Source organism: Mya arenaria, chromosome 12, assembly GCF_026914265.1.
Source record: "Mya arenaria isolate MELC-2E11 chromosome 12, ASM2691426v1".
Classification (NCBI taxonomy): Eukaryota; Metazoa; Mollusca; class Bivalvia; order Myida; family Myidae; genus Mya; species Mya arenaria.
In genome coordinates this window covers 33,980,587-34,002,207 of record NC_069133.1, presented here as the reverse complement: position 1 = coordinate 34,002,207, position 21,621 = coordinate 33,980,587, and the positions used below count along the sequence as shown (strand labels likewise).

General features: G+C 34.8%; 1 protein-coding gene across 4 annotated transcripts in view; it reads right to left on the bottom strand.

Moving 5' to 3' along the window:
• Positions 1-2,589: 2,589 nt before the first annotated feature.
• Positions 2,590-21,621, bottom strand: part of LOC128211531 (protein FAM53A-like) — a 36,013-nt gene continuing 16,981 nt past the window's right edge. For all 4 annotated transcript variants that reach the window (XM_052916431.1, XM_052916430.1, XM_052916432.1 and 1 more), the window contains exons 4-7: positions 16,979-17,042; positions 11,647-12,557; positions 8,352-8,399; positions 2,590-6,467 (exon numbers count right to left, since the gene is read on the bottom strand). In XM_052916431.1, the coding sequence (XP_052772391.1) occupies positions 6,147-6,467; positions 8,352-8,399; positions 11,647-12,557; positions 16,979-17,042 (1,344 nt within the window). In that variant the 3' untranslated portion in view covers positions 2,590-6,146. The remainder of the gene's footprint in view (positions 6,468-8,351; positions 8,400-11,646; positions 12,558-16,978; positions 17,043-21,621) is intronic.

The following is a 21,621-nucleotide window of genomic DNA, read 5'->3' as shown; positions in this document are numbered from 1 at the left end:
TTAAACCGTTATTTTTTTATAGTAGATCTACTTGTCCTTGTGAGTGAGCAAGTTTCAACTATGTTGATTCAAGGTCATACATCATTGCAAAAGATGGCATAAGATATAGCATTATTATCCCCCACTGAATTGAAGGTTGCCCGTCATTCTGTCAGTCCGTCTGTCCATTTTACAATTTTCTTTATCAGAATTGGTCAGATGATGTTCTTACTTGGTCAGAATGTCAACTTATTAAAATCTCGACCGCTTGTTAATGTGAGCCACAGAAAGGTCAAAAACTAGGTCACTAGGTCAAACCTTAGAAAAATCTTTGGAACACTCGAGATATTATATTTATGTCTCCCCCTCTCTGGGGGAGACATATTGTTTTTGCCCTGTCCGTCAGTCCGGTAGTCCGTCAGTCCGTCAGTCCGTCCGTACGTCACACTTCGTTTCCGATCGATAACTGGAAAACCGCATGACCTAGGATCACCAAACTTGGTAGGGAGGTTGGTCATGAGGTGTAGAAGATCCCTATTGTTTTTGGGGTCACTAGGTCAAAGGTCAAGGTCGCGGCGACCCCCAATGTAAAAAACATTTCCGCTCAATATCTTGACAATGGTTTGACCTAGGTTCACCAATCTTGGTAGGGAGGTTGGTCATGAGGTGTAGAAGATCCCTAATGTTTTTGGGGTCACTAGGTCAAAGGTCAAGGTCGCGGCGACCCCCAATGTAAAAAACATTTCCGCTCAATATCTTGAGAATGGTTTGACCTAGGTTCACCAAACTTGGTAGGGAGGTTGGTCGTGAGGTGTAGAGGATCCCTATTGTTTTTGGGGTCACTAGGTCAAAGGTCAAGGTCGCGGCGACCCCCAATGTAAAAAACATTTCCGCTCAATATCTTGAGAATGGTTTGACCTAGGTTCACCAAACTTGGTAGGGAGGTTGGTCGTGAGGTGTAGAGGATCCCTATTGTTTTTGGGGTCACTAGGTCAAAGGTCAAGGTCGCGGCGACCCCCAATGTAAAAAACATTTCCGCTCAATATCTTGAGAATGGTTTGACCTAGGTTCACCAAACTTGGTAGGGAGGTTGGTCGTGAGGTGTAGAGGATCCCTATTGTTTTTGGGGTCACTAGGTCAAAGGTCAAGGTCGCGGCGACCCCCAATATAAAAACATTTCTGCTCAAAATCTTGAGAACGGTTTGACCTAGGTTCACCAAACTTGGTAGGGAGGTTGGTCATGAGGTGTAGAATATCCCTATTGTTTTTGGGGTCACTAGGTCAAAGGTCAAGGTCGCGGCGACCCCCAATGTAAAAAACATTTCCGCTCAATATCTTGAAAATGGTTTGACCTAGGTTCACCAAACTTGGTAGGGAGGTTGATCATGAGGTTTAGAAAACTCCTATATTTTGGGGGGTCACAAGGTCAAAGGTCAACGTCGCTGTGACCTCTAATGTAAAAAAATATTTCCATGCAATATCAGGAGAATGCTTTGATCTAGGTTCACCAAACTTTGAAGTGAGGTTGGTCATGATGTCTAGTTGATTTTGCAATCAGTTGGTCAAAGGTCAAGGTCACTGACCTTGAGGTGAAGAACCGGTTTCTGCTCAATAACTCAAGAACGTTTACACCCAGGAACTTCATACTTGGTATGCCAGTTAGTCATGACTAGTTGATGGCCCCTATTGATTTTGGGATCCATCATTGATTATTTCTCACCTACGACCACACAATGGGGGAGACATGCGCTTTTTCAAAAAAGCAATCTCTAGTTGATCCAATATTTATAAAACTTTATCTGAATGTTTTTCTTTACGAACGCTTAGATTAATTTGAAACTAGGTCATGTGGTGTAAAAAATAAGGTCACTAGGTCAAATCTTATGATTTGTTTTTGTCTGGAACAATATCTAGGTATGGATTGTTTTAGATTATGAAGAAAAACAAAGGCTACATTTTTGCAATATTTCTGGTCAAATCAGTTTGAAAGTTGGTAACTTGGTGTCAAAATCTAGGTTACTAGGTCAAATCTGAATGATACATTCTATATTTCTTACAAACTCATATCTCATATCCAATGTTCATTGGAGTCCATCACTTTGCAGCGATATTGCATGTTACGGTCGGAATATCTCACTAATGCGTCATTTCCATGCCATCTACTTTACCTCATACGGTGGGATATCAATCCCAATGAATTAATTTGTTTATTTCATGACTATGAATTGTAGAACACATATATCCTACATTATGACAATCATACCCTGCATGGTTTGTATGGTACAGTCAAAAATGGTTGGCTCAACATCGCCAGGCTTGATTTCCTAGTTGGCTCGAAGAACCAATTTTGTTTTTCTCTTTGTAAGCATTCCTGCTTGGCTCAATATTCCCGTGGCTCCGCAAAGATTTTGGCCCGTTCCTGGGATATCAAGCCAACAGGTTTCAACTGTATATGGATTTCAGTTTAGTATTTCATTCAAATAAATATCTTTTAACTCTTCTATCAAACAACTGAGAGTCAAAGGGAGTTGATGTACCTTGAAGATGTGCTCACCAAAAAGTCAGTGAGACGTACGGTAAGAAATGATTTTCAAAAACAATGGACACAAGAAGTCTTGGCAAGGTTTAATATCAGTACAAAGACAACATGGAAAAATACACAGTTCATGTAAATATACACATCCAACTCTGCAAATATGTAAATGAAGAAACACAATCTAACCACAATTCATTTTGTCATTTCATCATTGAATAACATTACATTGTTTTTTCATAAATTTAACGCCAACGCTCGCCACTTGTTATTTTTAAAGTCGAGCAAGGGGCATAAATAAGCAATCATTCAAGCCTGAGTTATGGGCTTTGCTATACATGTTTATTTTCTCTGGCAACGTACTTGTGTACCAAGTTTTATTTGTATAACTCATTCACACCATGCTAGCTTTGAAAGCTACGACAGTAACTTAGACTTTTTTTCGGGAAAAAAAAACGGAGCTAAAAATGGTTTTTATCTGACAATTTTTTAATACATACAGACTGGTGAATAATATGTATATAGAACACTCCATTTAATAGCATATAGTAGAATAAGTATGGCAATAATGATAAAACAAAGACTGGTTTTAACTTAAACTTCCAATGTCCATTAAACATAAAAGATATGCAAATGAACACTTTAACACGAAGATCAACTAACAACTTTATGAATCTAGGTCTGAATTTCAAGCAAGGGAAAAAACGCTATGTCCCTTTTTATTGGTATACATTTTAAATGTACCACGTGAACATGTATTCATATTTCATAATAAGAACATGCCCATTGTAAAAAACTGCTTTTTTCCCTCCTCAAAACTATAACAATTTAAAAACAAGAATATAATAAATGTTAACAAAAGGTTAAAAAAATAAAAAAATAAATATACAAATTATCTTTATTATCCTTTAAATCAATAAATATTGTAAATTATTAGTTAATTATTTAAAAAAAATAGTTTCTAGAACGTATGGAATAGGACTATTAGTAGAGACCTTGTAAGATTGCAATAAATATGCAATCTTGTGTGTGTGGGGGGGTTAAATTTGAGAAGCTTTGACCATATAGCCTTGGTTTTGTAATGGTGACACCATTATGATATAAAAAGCTTTCATTAATACATAATCTGGATACATTATATACACAATACCGTATTTGACCAAATAGACATACACATGTTCAAGAGTGTAGTTATTTCTCCTCATCTGATTAATTAAATGAACAAAGGAAAAAAAAAAAAAAAAAAATTTTTAGTTTTGTGTAACCTACCCAAGTACAATAAGGCATTTGTTTATATAAAATATGACAGCAGGTGTGACGGAAAACAAAATGGCGGCCAATATGATGCTTTCAGTGAAAAGCATTGGTTAACAAATACCCAACAAATAGCCTTTCCCTCTCCCTGCTGGTCTATCAGAGCATTTATGCCCGGAAGGATAAGTACAGTTTTTGCAAAAAAGTGTGATGGACTCCTGAATACATGTATAAGAAAAATAAAATGCTCTTGAAACTAAAACCACCTTCAGTAATTGCCATTAAGCCAGTGTTAATAACTTCGTAAACATAACTCTATATCACAACAAAATTATCACTGGGTTCATTACAATGATGTAACATTTTCATAAACAACACATCTTATCAGCACTTCTAATGTGCACAAAATCTATCAAACACATTTTAACATGTTATAATCTAAACCACTGCATTTTGATAAAAAAAAGACAGAAATTCCGCTTTAAAGTATTGGAAGTCCTATTTCAGAGTCCTAATTCAATCTATTGGAAAATGGTAACATTTTTATCACCAGCTACTCGGCAAGTTTGGAAGTGACAAGAGCGGTAGCAAAACACGATATCTGCTTGTATTGGTTATGTGTAGTTTCGCATACATGTAAAATCTGCAGTTCAATTTAAACATGCTTGTAAAAATTCATCGTTAACAGGCTTACCCCCCCCCCCCACTGCAGAGTTTCTGGTCACCCTATTCATGTGCCTATGGTCCTTAAGAAACATGATTTATTTGAATATTTTGATCAAAGTTTGATTTATGGCGAAGGTTTAATATTTTGCACTTCATTTAACTACAACAACAATGATGATGCCAACCGCATAGAACGGCAACGATAATGACAACAACAACACCAAGGCTATGACAATGTCTGAATTATTTTTCTTCCAAAAACAGACAAGCTAAAAACAAAATAAAGATATTATCAGTAAAGATCACAATGATATATCACTTGTATGTATAAAATCAAATATGTCTGCCCTTATTATATAGTAAGCGAAACAATTCAAATAAATATATACTTTTTCCTACAATACAACAGCCCTTAAAACTTGTGTTGGTGATGTGAAAAGCTAAATTAAGGCATTTTACAGCTGAAATTCAACATTAACTAAAAAATACACCTAACAGTGGTAAGCTAATGAACAAACTTTTCAAAACATGTTTTCCAATAAAACAGCTTCAAATAATGCATGATTTCTTTAAAATGCCCATAACTTTTTCAATGTTTACTTTCAAGTTGCTTCAGTAAGTTCATTAACCTAACTTTCTAAGAAAGAATTTTAACAGTTTTGCCTTTCTAATCATGTATCATTATAACAATTAAATTTATGATACAAAGTCTCCATGACAAACTAAAATAACTATTGAATCTTACATGTAAAATGTCACATTAATGTTATATGTGATAAGAAAAATATCTAAATGCCATACAATTCAAGCTGATGCCTAACGTTACATGATCAATTTTGATTTAACTACATGTAGTGCAGTCGCTATGATTTGTCTGACCATCTCTAAATGCTTCAGAGGCGTACTAAAATGGCATTGTGCGACAAAAAAATATGCACATATTAATATTTTGCCCCATTGGGTGGCCTTTGGGCACATACAGGAGATTTAGAAAAACTGCAAAATTTTGTTGTCTAAATAGCAACACTGGAGCAGGATTATTTGTCAAAATCCCTCAGTATGTAAGTCTGCCAGGCGTAAACATATTCACCCTCGTCTATTTTACAGGGTGACAATTTCACCTGGCCCCAATATTATGAAAATACTCAAGTCATTTCTCAAGTCTTTGTAACACATGAAAGCATGGCATGATTCAAAATCTTGTATGTTTTAACTCTTTTTCAAAAAATGTGTTGATAAAAACCTTTAGTCATTATTTAAAAGAAAGCTAATTCTAGTGCAAAAATGTATTTCAGTCTTTACTTTAAACAATAAGTTGTACTCAAAATGCATTTTTGACTGTAGAATAAAGTTTCTTTGAAAACTTTTAATCAACATAGTCTATGAGAGGAATTGCGCTATTAAAAAGAGTAAAAACTTCCACAATTTTAATAATTTTTTATGTTTCAGGGAAAATGAGTTGAAATTGAGATTGAGGTTTGACTTCAGTATTTCTGTGATATTGAGGCCTGGTCCAGTGTGTCAAGAATCACCAGCTGTCTCAAGTTCCCTGTATGAACACACACCCCATCCACCCCATCAGGGTAAACATTGATAGGTGCATTATATGTACACTAAAACATTACATAAGTATTGCCACTATAATGTCCGTAGCATGAGTACGCTACCCACTAGTGATGAACAAGGTCCATGTTTATTTGCAATGTAAATTATTTCAATCGTTTTCAATCTGTTCCAAATCAAGCTCCTCTGTGAATTGGAACACTTCCATATCCTCATCATCAAGGTCGCCTAACAGCTTGACTGGCCCAGTTTTGGTTGCTATGACATCAGACACACCCACACTGTCACGATTTGTACTCTCAAATTCATGAATTGGACTACCGTTACTATAGAAACGATCAACAGTTTTAGCTACATTCGAGCCAGGCTGGTGCTCAAAATGTTGAAGATGATCCTGGTCATGTGGGGAGCTTGCGATTGTGGTAAGACTCATCGCATTTTCCAGGTCACTATGGAAACGAGATCCATGACGCTGAAATGACAGAGAAAAAATGAATGCCTCGTCGATATGAAGTATTTCTCAACAGAAATACAATGACTTTTACACAAAATCCTTCTACAAAACCTCTTTTAGCCATGGCATGTTCTATTCAGCAGTAATTAAAAAGGTTTGTAATGGAAACATGTAAGTGATATAATCTTATCATGCAAATCTCATTTTGGGTTCATGAAGTTCTTCATTTAGGAACATGATTAAGTTAAGCTTGAAAAGACAGGTACAAGCTTTTACAAATCAAGCTTGAGTGAGCTGCCTGCGTAGAAAACTAGTGGCCATTTTATCAAGGATCCCAAGAGAGATTTTTTATTTACGGATAATTTATGGAGATTTTCATCAGTATGAACTGCATTGCTAGGAATCTATGCATACTGTTCTAGGACTCCTGATAAAAAGGCAGCCAGTGCTAGATTCCTTTTTAACGTGCCCCTGCTGGGGATTCCCACCTGCACCTTGTTCAAGTTCTCCACATAAGATTTAATATATCTTTTTAGGTCAAGAGTGACGAACCTCACTCTACAGAATCATTTTAGTCCTTTTTTAAGGGTATTAACTATTAACAGTGTGCAGAATGAGACTTTTGAGTTTAAACCATGTATTTTACAACAATTTCTTGCAACATAATATTAACCAGTCTTGTTGGCATGATAATGTTAAGTGAGGGTCTTGAACTGAGGGGGGATACTATAAACCATTTATGGTGGCATGGTGTTACAGTCTTGAACAGTAGATGAAATTATAAACCATTTACGGTGGCACGGTGTTACAGTCTTGAACAGTAGATGAAATTATAAACCATTTATGGTGGCACGGTGTTACAGTCTTGAACAGTAGATGAAATTATAAACCATTTATGGTGGCACGGTGTTACAGTCTTGAACAGTAGGTGAAATTATAAACCATTTATGGTGGCACGGTGTTACAGTCTTGAACAGTAGGTGAAATTATAAACCATTTACAGTGGCACGGTGTTACAGTCTTGAACAGTAGATGAATTTATAAACCATTTACGGTGGCACGGTGTTACAGTCTTGAACAGTAGATGAAATTATAAACCATTTATGGTGGCACGGTGATACAGTCTTGAACAGTAGATGAAATTATAAACCATTTATGGTGGCACGGTGTTACAGTCTTGAACAGTAGATGAAATTATAAATCATTTATGGTCGCACGGTGTTACAGTCTTGAACAGTAGATGAAATTATAAATCATTTATGGTCGCACGGTGTTACAGTCTTGAACAGTAGATGAAATTATAAATCATTTACGGTGGCATGGTGTTACAGTCTTGAACAGGTGAAATTATAAACCATTTACGGTGGCACGGTGTTACAGTCTTGAACAGGTGAAATTATAAACCATTTATGGTGGCATGGTGTTACAGTCTTGAACAGTAGGTGAAATTATAAACCATTTATGGTGGCACGGTGATACAGTCTTGAACAGTAGATGAAATTATAAACCATTTATGGTGGCATGGTGTTACAGTCTTGAACAGTAGGTGAAATTATAAACCATTTACGGTGGCATGGTGTTACAGTCTTGAACAGTAGATGAAATTATAAACCATTTATGGTGGCACAACATTCTGTGAGAGTTTTGAACTGTAGGGGAAATCATAAACCATTTTCGGTGACACAATGTGATGGAGAGTTGTGAAACTATAAACCAATTTTGATGGCATAATGTTACACATGTTTTAAACTGAGGGGGGAACTGTAAATAGATTTTGTTGGCACGATGTAATGTGAAAGTTTTTAATTGTTGGGGAAACTGTAAATCATTTTTCTTGAACATGAACAGTTAAGTCAGCGCCATGATGGCTTTATTAAGTGAATTGCCCAAATATAGACCTACCTCAGGGGCTAAAAATCCATCAGACTTCCGCAGATAGCCGTAAGCAGTCTGAAATTTATCATACTCATGCAATAACAACTTTAACTATAAGAAAAACATTTTAAACCAACCTTGGCCAAATCCAGATGAAAAAAATATATATAAAAAATGTCTTTGGTACACACAGTGGCATATTTGAAAACAGTCTTGCATTTTGCAGACATAATTTGTCTCTCATATGTCTTAAAAATAATATTTGTTCAGGCACTGAACTTTGTTTATAACCTACTTTTCCCTCCAATGAAAACAAAATATAGCCTTAAATAAGTATAACGCTAAATCGTTAAGAACTACAGTTTTACAACTTAACTGACATGACATCAGAATTTATTTCCTGCCTGCTAAAAACACCTTATTATCTTAATCAGTTTGTTTTTATAGTAAAATCTTGGTGATAAAGAAGAGCTTGTGCACTTCGTTAACTTAGCTCATTCCTTCCTCCTTAATCATCAAGATTTCGCAAAACATCAACAACAATTACAGAATTATTTTTTTTTAAAGATTTTTCAATAGAGCTATGAAAGAGCAGGACCTATACTATCTATCTCTGGCTTATTTCACAAGTTTTACAAACTTATATCAACAATACTTTTACTATACATTATAAGAGATATTGTAATCAACGCATAACTAACATGAAAGACATTTGCTTGTTTTAAAAGTGAAGCACTTGACTGATATATCAAGGCATTTTAAATTGGATGAACCTTTTTTTCACAATTTGACACCTATATGCTTAGCAATGTGAAATTGATATATCACACAATTACGACGAAACGAATAATTTTAAGATCATTTTACACTTCTGTGCATCAGATTTGAGATTAGAGCCGTTCTTTATGCAAAAAAATTCACCTCTGAACAATAAAATTTCAAAATAACAATTATCTTACAATTTTCCATAGTCATGGGAGGCTTAGAAACTGGCATTCACCCAAAAATAGTACACACACATAGACAAATAAGGTCTTTAAAATTGGCAGGTCAGAAAGATTTTAAATGCATAAAAACCTAAAGCAGATTATTTTGATAGACCTTCTTATACATTTTCTATTCAGTTTCTATCATTTGAATGTGTAAAACACTTAAAATTATCAAAGATCAATGGCTTATTACAGTTGAAAGATTTAAGACGGTCTGATTTGCTAACAAGATTAAGCTTAAGTTTATTTTTTAAAGGGAAACATCCCGTTTTTGATGTTTATTTGGTCAGACAAGGATTTTTGCATTTTGTTTGAAATTTGAGGCTTGTTTCAATAATAAATCACCATCTGGCCCAAATTTCTCGAAACTTCTTAAGGTTAACAGGCTTAAGTAGCTTATTTCAATTAGTAGAAATACATACTTAAATTGAATTCTGATGAATGAAAAATGGTTAATTGTGATAATCATCAAAATAATTCCTATCAAAAGTATAAACAAGAGGGCCCTGAAGGCCCTGTATCGCTCACCTGAACCAATCCAAGTGTGAAATAAGTGTTTTCAGTGCAAGGGCAATTGTGACAGGGGGAGGGAATAAGTGTTTTTCAGGGCTGTGACCTCTAGATTGCTAACAAGCTTTTCCTTAAATTTGACCTGGTGACCTAGTTTTTGACCCCACATGACCAAGATTCAAACTTGGCCTAGAGCTAATCAATATATACATTCTGACTAAGTTTCATGAACATACAGTCATAAATGTGACCTCTAGAGTGCTAACAATTTTCCTATGATTTGACCTGGTGAACTAGTTTTTGACTGCACATGACCCAGATTTAAACTTTTTAACCCCAGACGACCCAATATCGAACTCGTCCAAGATTTTATTGAGGGTAACATTCTGACCAAGTTTCTTAAGATTGTGCCCAAATTGTGACCTCCAGAGTGTTAACAGTCAAATTGTTGACAAAGGACGACTACGACGGACGACAGACACAGGGCGATCACAATAGCTCACCTTGAGCATTTCGTGCTCAGGTGAGCTAAAAACTCTTGAAGAAGTTAATATTATGAAATTATTAAAGAACAAAAATTATAAGTGAGCTTAGCTTTATCAGGTAAAATGGGACTTAAGAAGTTACTTGAACATGTGACAGAAAATACTCCATTTTGCCGAATGAGTATGGCTTTTGAAAATTGAATCATTTGTGGCAATGTATTAACAAGTTTCTGTTCAGATAATGAATTCAAAATTCTGTAGAAAAAAGAATATTGCAGTTTTGTGTTTGTTCATAAATATACATAAGATAAATTCATTTAAAAAAAAAAAAAGTTAGAATAATTGTTGCCAACCTATAATCTGTGAACGAGTCCCTTTAAGGCTTATTATTCAAGACCTTTCAAAATGAAAATCTTAATTTTGATATTATTGAAAAGCTAAAGAAAAGACTTAAGTAAATCTCTATAACATAGAGTTAAGAATACATGTATAAAGATACTTCTTTACTCATTCGAAAAACTCATTGAAAATGCCATCATTTTATCTTATTTTAAGTTTCAGGAAATTTAGAAAATTACAACTTTTATCTTTAAACCTGTGCAAATAATTACCTAACAGAATGTTAAATAAAACATTTTTATGATAGCATTCAACTGAGAAGTGATTCTATTTCTGACTTGTAAAATTTGAGGCTTTCTGAATTTCGACACTGAAAATTTATGGGCATGATTGTATGTCAAAATTTATAAAAACAACAGTTTTTATAATGTTAATGAAAACAAATTATTTTTATCATTATATTTAACAAGGACTTGAGTTTGAAAGCACAATAAAAAAATGACCGATTTATATTTTTTAACATTATCTCCTAAAAAGCAAAATCTTAATTTTTATCATGAAGTCTGAAACCTTCATCCTGTTTCTGCAAGATGTTTACAAAGCTTTTAATCAATATTGTAATCCACATTATCAGCAGTTGCGGAACTTTTTCTGTGTATGACCGATAATATTCAACTTTGGATACTTTTCAACTAATATCTCTGTGAAATGATTTGAGTGAAGATCTTTAAGTCATTAGATAATAAAAAAAATATCTTCTGTGCAGCTGATTTTCACTGTAACCTTATTAATAACTGTCATTTTAGCATTACTTTAACATACAGTATCAATATTTTTGTTAAATCAAGAAAACCTCGCCCTTTAAATAAGGTGAAATAATGAAATAAACAATGTCCAAAAAATGACGTTGCCAGAAGAGTTTGACATTCTGATTTAACGATGTCAGTATCATATCAATCTAAAACTCAAAATATATATAAAAAAACATTTTTAATATACCTCCGTCATTTTATGGAAATTTAATGTTGGTCTTGAGTCACGCCTTCGTCTTCTCCCTGATTTTCTGTCATAAAATGACGGCTGAGATCTACATCGGGGTACGCGATGACGATGATGGGGGGATGTGGGAATTGCATTGTTTGTAGGGGTTATACCACACATCGCTCCTTGTGCAGTATTTGCCGAGCTAGCATAAAAGCTTGAGACTTGGGGATTTGCTGATATGTTTGAGATCCGTTCCTCTACTGAAAGACTGCGATTCCTGAATTCTTGAATGTGCTGAATTCGGTTATGAGAATGGTCAATGTAGTTGTAGTAAGGTTCGCTCATATAGGGACTGATTGCACCATCACTGTACACAGAATGGGGACGTGATACTGGTGTTGAACAGTTACTAAACACAGAGTTAGGTCTCGGAACTGGTGATTCTGGTGGGGTTAAGAGGTCGTCCGGGGTTATGTGGCCAGTTTCTCGGTGTCTTTGCACAGACGGAGCTAAACTAGAAAACTCATAATGTCTACAGTCAATCGGAGACCATGTTACAGTTCGAACATCAAACTTCCCATCCATTCCTGGGCGAGAACTATTTCTTATTGGATTCATCGTAGCGGGCTTCCATAAATCTGAACCTTTTGGTTGCCATGACGATTTGGCAGGGGGTATGTTTGTTTCTGATTCGTGTTCAAGAGGAACTGTTATTGACCTACACGTGCGTTTCTTGGGCCGCGTTTCCCCGTGTCCATAACTCCCTTGACAATTATCACACGAGGTGGTATCAACAGCACCAGTGGGTGGGGTACGGTAGGGACTGTTCCCATCATCTCCCGGATTTCTTTCTTTGCTCCCGCCCTTGCAGTACTGCACACCAGAGCTAGATGTTGGGGTCAGAGACATTGTCCATACTTCCTTTCCTGAAACAAATAAGATAACATTCGATAAGATAAAAAACATTAGATAGCATTAGATAGTCTGACATATATGAGATAACATGAGATAAGATAACATTATATATATATATAAGATAACAAGCCTAAGAGAGTTTTAAATACAATAAAAACACATAAGATACCATATGATAAATAAGATATAATACAATATAATTATGCTCACAAGTCCCAGAATGGCATTAATTATGAAGATCACAGCTATCATACTAATGGCCACTTTTTTCTTCAAACCTTACATTAGAAAGAGATGCATTGGTGATACAAAACTGCGAAGAGCAAGGAACTTCAGTAGAATTAATTGATATTTAAACATTATTAACATTAACATTAACATTGTTATTATTATGATGATGACGATGATGATGATGATCATCATCATTATCATTATTATTATTATTATTATTTTGTTGCAAGACATCATCAAAATGCTATAAAAGTTACATTATTTTTTTCAAGGATAAAAAAAATCAACTTCAAAGGTGTGAACAAATTCATTCTACTGTAATTTAGGGATATTAAGCGACCCTCCACTTATTTCAACTTGCACAACTTTTTTTTGTTTTGTTTTTGTTTATCAAACAGCAAAATAACCCAATTTGTAACTGTTACGTGCACAGAATTTGATGATAGGTATTTATTAGCTCCTTTTTAAAATTCTGCAATCTGAAAGTTTCTATGCATCTGATAAATACTATTCTAGTACTCTAATCGTTTATATCATGAAATTACTATTCTCGGATTACAAATAATGTGATAACAAGGACTTGATAAAAAGTTCTTCTAAAAGTTTGTTTGTAAACGAGTTAAATATCAAACAATTTGGAAAAAGAATTATTGCCATTTCAGAACATTAATTGTAGTTGAAATTGTAAGCAGGTGCGCAAATTAATTACTTAGTATTTACATAATTGTACCTTCAAAAACAAAATTGAAATCTGGTAATTTAAACTGAAACCTCAAATATTCTTGAAGAAAACCACTTAAAAATATAAATAAATAATAAATAATAAATATATTAAAAGAATTTCAAATGAACATCATTATGTCTGACTGATTACTGCCAATCACTGCCTTTGAATTTAGGTGTTTAACTGGAGAGATTGGTTGTAGTGACTGGGCTGTGTACAAAAGGCAGTGAAGTTATCAACACTAGCTGATGACTCATGAATACTGGAAATTGTAACTTTATTCATGAGGAAAAAATTGCAAGCCCCAATCCCGAGGACGCATTGGGCTCAAAATGTTTCCCACCCCTCTTCGGCCAGGCGAGACACACGCTGATCCATTCAATATAACGCATGTGCAGCTAGAACATCTAAGGGCATCACAGACTCATTAATGCTCAATTGGCTACATGTAACTTGTCCATCATAGAAGTTGACTGAAGCTAGCATAAAGCACCCCCAAACTATCTGACACACGCCAAATATGAAAGTGCAGGTAAAGAGCAAATTTCCCGACTTTATGCAAGAAAGCGAGGATACAAGGAAGGAAACAATTCCCAACTCCGTACTAGGAAGAGAATAATCTCCATCATTGTGCAAAGAACCAAGCAATTTCCACCTATGTGCAAGGCAGCGGGCAATTCCAAGTTTGATGGGACCTCCTAGAGGCAGACCCCCACAGAATGATTTGAAGATGCATGTAGGATCTTTTTAGGGTATATTTTAGACTATTATGGCTAAATTTTAGAGCAGTATTTTCATGCCTAACCTAATATTTTTTTATAAAAGCGATTTATTTTAAGGTTTTCCTAACCAAGGCATAACTGGTTCGGAAATATCCAGAGATTGACTGACACCGTTTACTTCATCCAAGAATACACTCTTGTCCCTGCGCATTTCCTCAAGGGTGTCCAATGCTTGGCCTGTCATAGACCCTAAGATGCTGAAAGTGAAGCTTGCTGCAGAATTTCCTGAGGTTGAGAGGGAAGATCTCATGCATCAACATCATCCCAAACAGGTTCTCAACCGATTTCATATGGTTGGACACATTGTGTACCCTCGAAGTCTCTGGGGTTGCACTCTTCCCAGAGATCCTCCAGCACCACGTCAACTCTTCAGGCTTGAGGTGCGGAGAGTCAAATGAAGTGGGCCCAGCATCTAGAACTCAGAGGTCTCTGGTGCAAGGTCTTGTTTGAGACGTTTAAACACACAGGTACCATTTTGGGGAGTACCTAATTAGTTTGATATCACTAAGTAGTGTCCAGAGCCTGGCGCATTGTTTTTGACTGTCACACAGTGTTGACAACAGCTAGGTTTAGATCATGCCCATAACAATGTGTGTAGATTCATTCATTCATTCATCCTTTAATTCATGAATTCATTCAACCATCGTTCGTTGTTCTTTTCTTCGTTTGTTGGTTCATTCATGATTTCATTCCTTCATTTATTTTTCCATTAAATTATTCCTTTTCAATTTCAATTTGTAATCGCTCATTGTGTTTCAATTTGACTGATTTCAAATTAAAAGAAATAAACACTAACATCAGGAAATAAAATATTCCAAAATATGCTTCTAAGATTTAAAATCTAAAATAAAATTTAGTTTATTATGACCTTAAAGTTTGACAAATATAATTGACCCCTACAATATTTTATAGTAGTTGTTCATCTACTGGATGAGCCATTTTAAAGACGCAGTCACGCGTGTGGCAGTTCACAGAAGATTGCCCAGAGTGGCTGGAGTTTTAGACTTAATGCCAATGTGAGGGGAATAATTACTATTAACCTTATTTAAGATTTTTATGAAAATTTAAGAAAAATGAGAATTTCAACCTAATTTGGCTGAAAAAGTGATACGGCCATGGCTGCACCGCCCACAACAGCCTTGCTTTGTGTAAGGGAGCATCAACTTAGGCTTAAGTTGCTTCAAGTAATTAATTTTTGTCTAAAAACCAGCATGTGGGAAGTTCACAACATGATTCGAATGGTACGAGATCCATTTATTTAATGTAACAACTTTAAATGCCACACAGCAAAAACCTTCCTACTCAATACCACAAAAACATTTATGGGTATTTCAGGTGAAAGCTTTCTATTTGCTATCTAACATTTTAACAGGTTCTCAACGCCTACAATTCGATCTTCAATTCCATAACACTCGTTTTATACGTGTTAACCTTCAATAAACAAAGGAAATTTGTGACTCAACTGTTACATGTGCCCAATTATATAATTAAGCACACTTTTTGACTTATAAATTACATTTTCAATCCCGTTTTAAGTGATTCAAGACAGAGAATTTATTTTGGCCAATTATGATGTATGCTGGAAATCACGTACAATTACGGCCTGGTAACTGTATATCAAAATTTCAAAGCAAATGTTTGGATCACATATTTTATATATGCTGTTCATATATTTAGGTTAAATAGTAATATGTGTTTGGGGTGCATATCCCTCATCTTCATTAAAAAAAAATGTTCTGTTGCTTTGATTGAATGGAACTCAAGAGATTTTTTTTTTTTCATTAATGGAAATTAATAAGTTCTTATTTTAATTCTGAAAATCAAAGTGATAGTGTCCCTTTAAACCCAACGAAACTCCTACTAACGGTTTTTGATTTTTCATAAAGGAAATGAAATTTGAATACTTTTTCTGAAATCAAACTGAGGGTGTCCCTTTAAACCCAGTCACCCACTGTCCTGGCGCATCTTCTTGTTATTCAGTTATTTATCTCCTTAATTGAATGGAACCATACAAGGAATTTGGCTTTCCTATGGAGGGATTTCAATCTTAATTTGTATTTTAAATGATCTAACCATTATGAGTCAATGTCCCCAGTCTCCATTTAGCCAACACACTCAGCTTCCTTCAAGTCATTGTCGGATACCCCTAATACACCACTTTGCTATGCTTCATTGTGAACCGTGGGACATTAGGCTAGGAGAAGCTCGTAATCATGAATGATAAATGAGGCAGTTTCATTGGTTCCTTAAGGAAGCCCCTCTGGAAATCTGATTCACACATACGCACATAATCTCATACTTAATATTTCTTCGAAAAAAAAAAAGTATTCAGGCAAAGCTCGATTTGAACTCAGTCCGCCAAATAGCTACAAATTTTTAACAAGACCACTGGCCTGCGGAGACAACTGACAGTACAGGTTTATTGAAGATGTTTAAACATGCAACTTCATTGGAAGAAGAGTTGTCTCCCCTGTTTCATGTATATTCATATGAACGAGATATTGTCAGTCAGTTTTCCCACGGTTTGTATGAAGTGTAGCGGAAGAAAGTACTACAGTGATCAAGGAGGCTTTTAAGTATAGCATTTCTTTTTTAATCAAGAGAACAATAAAGATAGTCTCAAAACCTCATCCAGTCTCATCATTCAATCTTGATTCTTAGAGAGTCTCATTTTAAAGCCCCAAATATCACCTACCTGGGTCAGCCGCGGCCAGTCTTGCCTGGGCCGACTCACTCAGCTTCAGTCCCTCATTGCTCACCTGAAAGTATACATGACATAATATTGCAGAGGAAAAAATTGTGTGAACATTTGCCTGGGATAACCCTGAAAGTATACAAGACATTATATTGCAGGGGAAAAAATTGTGTGAATATTTGCCTGGGATGACCCTGAAAGTATACAAGACATTATATCGCAGGGGAAAAAATTGTGTGAATATTTGCCTGGGATAACCCTGAAAGTATACAAGACATTATATCGCAGGGGAAAAAATTGTGTGAATATTTGCCTGGGATGACCCTGAAAGTATACAAGACATTATATTGCAGGGGAAAAAATTGTGTGAATATTTGCCTGGGATGACCCTGAAAGTATACAAGACATTATATTGCAGTGGAAAATATTGTGTGAATATTTGCCTGGGATAACCCTGAAAGTATACAAGACATTATATTGCAGGGGAAAAAATTGTGTGAATATTTGCCTGGGATGACCCTGAAAGTATACAAGACATTATATTGCAGGGGAAAAAATTGTGTGAATATTTGCCTGGGATGACCCTGAAAGTATACAAGACATTATATTGCAGGGGAAAAAATTGTGTGAATATTTGCCTGGGATGACCCTGAAAGTATACAAGACATTATATTGCAGTGGAAAATATTGTGTGAATATTTGCCTGGGATGACCCTGAAAGTATACAAGACATTATATTGCAGGGGAAAAAATTGTGTGAATATTTGCCTGGGATGACCCTGAAAGTATACAAGACATTATATTGCAGGGGAAAAAATTGTGTGAATATTTGCCTGGGATAACCCTGAAAGTATACAAGACATTATATCGCAGGGGAAAAAATTGTGTGAATATTTGCCTGGGATGACCCTGAAAGTATACAAGACATTATATTGCAGGGGAAAAAATTGTGTGAATATTTGCCTGGGATGACCCTGAAAGTATACAAGACATTATATTGCAGTGGAAAATATTGTGTTAACTTTTTCCTCAGATTACCCTGAAGGCATACAAAATATTATATTGCAGTGGAAAATATTGTTAGAACATTTGCGTGTGTTTACCCTGAAATTATAAAAGAAATTATATTGCAGTGGAAAATATTGTTAGAACATTTGCCTGTGTTTACACTTAAAGTATACAAGATATCATATTGCAGTTGAAAATATTGTTAGAACTTTTGCCTCGGATTACCCTGAAGGCATACACAAAATTATATTGCAGTGGAAAATATTGTTAGAACATTTGCCTCGGATTACCATGAAAGCGTAAACAAAAATTGCAGTGGAAAATATTGTTAGAACATTTGCCTCAGATAACCCTGAAGGCTTAAAAAAAATTATATTGCAGTGGAAAATATTGTTAAAACATTTGCCTCACATTACCATGAAAGCATACAAAAAATATATTGCAGTGGAAAATTTTGTTAGAACATTTGCCTCAGATTACCATGAAAGCCTAAACAAAATATTGCAGTGAAAAAAAATATTACAACATTTGCCTGGGATTACAAAAAATACTTTAAATTTCTATGGAATATATTTTGGGAACAACTGTCTGAGATAACTTTTTCAGCTTCAGTTTCAGTCCCTTGCTTGTTCATACACAAGACATTTTATTTCTGTGGAAATTATTGTTTGAACGTTTGCCTCAGATGATGCTCACTGCTCACCTTAAATTATTCAAGGTATTTAATGGCTTTGAAAAGTATTGTGAAAACATCTGCCTGATACTCAGCTTCCTCAATGCATGCTTAACTGAAAGTGTCTAAACATGTTGCTTATTCAGAACAACTTTTATTCAGTGGAGAAATAAGCACAAGCCCACAAGCCCTGCACTGGTAAAATGCTTTCCTGGCTTGCTCAAATTCTGGGTTTTATACAGCAGGGCTTGTTCAAAAATGTAATGCCAAGCAATGGTATATGAATTCGAGCTTGTTCATCCTAAAGACTAATTTTGATGACTGTTTATCCAAACTCTTTTGTGAAATATAGGAACATGTGCAGTCATTTAAAAAATATTAAAAAATAAATGTGAGAAATCCAATAACCAAAATCAATTTAATCCTTAATTTATTTAATTTATAAATTTGGTGTATCCTAAATATCAGAAATTATGCATTACATTCAGTCCTGTATTTTTTCAGCCTCAAATTATACCATTCAGCATTTGAATTTTAATTCAGTGCAGGTTTTACATGTTGTTATTTTTAGCCTTTCCATGCATCTTTAATGAATGCCCACTTTAATTTGCATTAAGTTGTAAAGTGCTTCCAAAGTTTTTTTCTCTTGCCAGAAATGAGAACTTTATAGAATTTTAAGCTGTAAAAGGAATTAAGAACATGAATAATCATGAAATATGAAATGTATCTATTCATTATAGAGCATGATTAAAAAAAAAACAGAAGCATAATTATCCATGTCTGCCTAGCTTTAGCAGTAAAAACGTTCAAGTTTAATACATGTAAATGTAAAGGGGTTTTAAATTTAAGTGCTATACTCTCACAATACCATTTACATTTTTACTTCAAATATTTGCAACGAAATTGACAATCTAAAGCCATTTAGTGGTCGAAATTATATTTTTTCAAACCTGTTATACATTTATTTTTGTAAATAAGCAGTCAGCCATTATCAGTTTTAATCATGTGAAGCGGTTTATTTAAACAAAGGCTTGGCCAGTAGATAAAATATCATCTCAACCACTCAGCCACTCACCCTAACCCCTCCCCTCCCCACCCCCACCCCATGTAAAATGTTTCATTAAAGCATTCATTTTGGTAAAAAAATACTAATAACCTTCAACCATTACTTAAAGAAAGACAAAAATGATCAGACACAATGACATGATCCAGTAACAATAAACCTTATTATGACTTTAATACTGGCAAAAATTGGCACAACCATTAAAATGTCTGTGCCAAGTTTTTTGCTACTACAATTCATTCAAACAATACAATAGATGATATTTGACCAACAAAGAGTTACAAATTATTCACTTGGACTCTTTCCAACATTGATATGAATTTTGTCAAAACCAAAAAATCATTTTAAGCAAAAACTTGGCTAATATTATTTGACTGTTTTTGGATTAATTTGGCTACTGTGATCATCTTGATATTAAATTTATATGCAAGATAGCGATATCTAAATGCATCAAGCCTGGCATTTAAAACATTCAGACCAAATAACTGCTGATAAAAATTCTCCACAAAAGAAGGTCACACTATTTAACCTGTGACATATAATTCTAACATGTATCTGACATTGTACTAAGATACAATCAAACCATTTTTATCCATTTATACAGCAAACCTTTAGTTCAGTTCATTCTGATTTCTTTATGTTCATATATGTCACAATCGAAATATTAATGAAAGCCAGCAATCCCTGCACTGACTGGTAATTTAATACCTTCCAGACTTGCTCCTGAGTGTTTGAGACTCAGGCTCAGAAAAACTGAATTCTTAAATTTCTTTAATATCTATAATAATACTAATTTTAACAAACGATGTGTGCCTGATAGTAGAACAGATTATTTTTAATAGATAACAGCACTTTTGAACAAGTTTACTACAGTAATAACGTTTTTACAACAAAATTAAAATTTCACTTTTCTCAGCCCGAGTCTCAAACTCAGACTCAGGATGACAGGATGATAGTGATAACAGCCCCTGTATTTCATAGCAATGGGCTTGTTGATTTGTATTCATACTAAAAACTACTGTAAAAATTCAGGCTTGTTCATCGAAAGTTTAATTTGCAAGACTGAAATCAGTGGCTTGAGAGGCCAAGAGAAAGTTCCCCTGGTGGTGATCAAATCTAAGATCTCTTGGGTGAGAGGCGTACACCATCATTCCACTAGACCAATCTCACCCACCCTCACAAAGGTTTACATATACTCTGTTTAGCTGATCCTCAGATGCAAGGCATCAATGCAGAAAAGTAAGTGAACCCCAGCATGTGCAAAAATTCATCAATTTTTTCACAGTTTGTCAAGGGACATAGCTACAAAATTGTTATAGATTGAGTGATGGCCCAAGTGCTTCAAAATAATAATATTATTAAATGCATAATGCATAATGCTGTTGGTAATATATTAACAAGGTCTTACATGAATAATTTTAAAGAGAAAGTTTAAAGTTTCTGCAAGAATAAGTCGAAAATATAAATATCGTGGTTGTCAAGTGCTAAACAAGAGGCCCAAAAAGGGCCTATCCTCTACTGGCATGGCTCTTATGGTCATTTTCAATCCAGAGCATGTACGTTTGAGTAATAGGCAACAAATATATAGTTCACTTTTAGGGCTTGGGTTAGCTGAAAACGCTGCACATTCAACATCTGAGGACAGGAAGTGTTGTAAGCAGATTAGTTGCATGAACTATTTTAATATGTGCCAAGTAAAGGTAATCTGAGGGTAACAAATATTTGCTTTCAAAACTGTACTCATCGTCAAAATTTCATTTTATATAGCTTTAAAAATAAAAAGTCGGTCAAAGGTCAAAGTCAAGGACATCTGAGAACAACATTAATGCTTGTTTGCAAAACTGTTCACATGGTCAAAATATCATTACTGTAGCTCTAAAAATCAATAAGTAAGTCAAA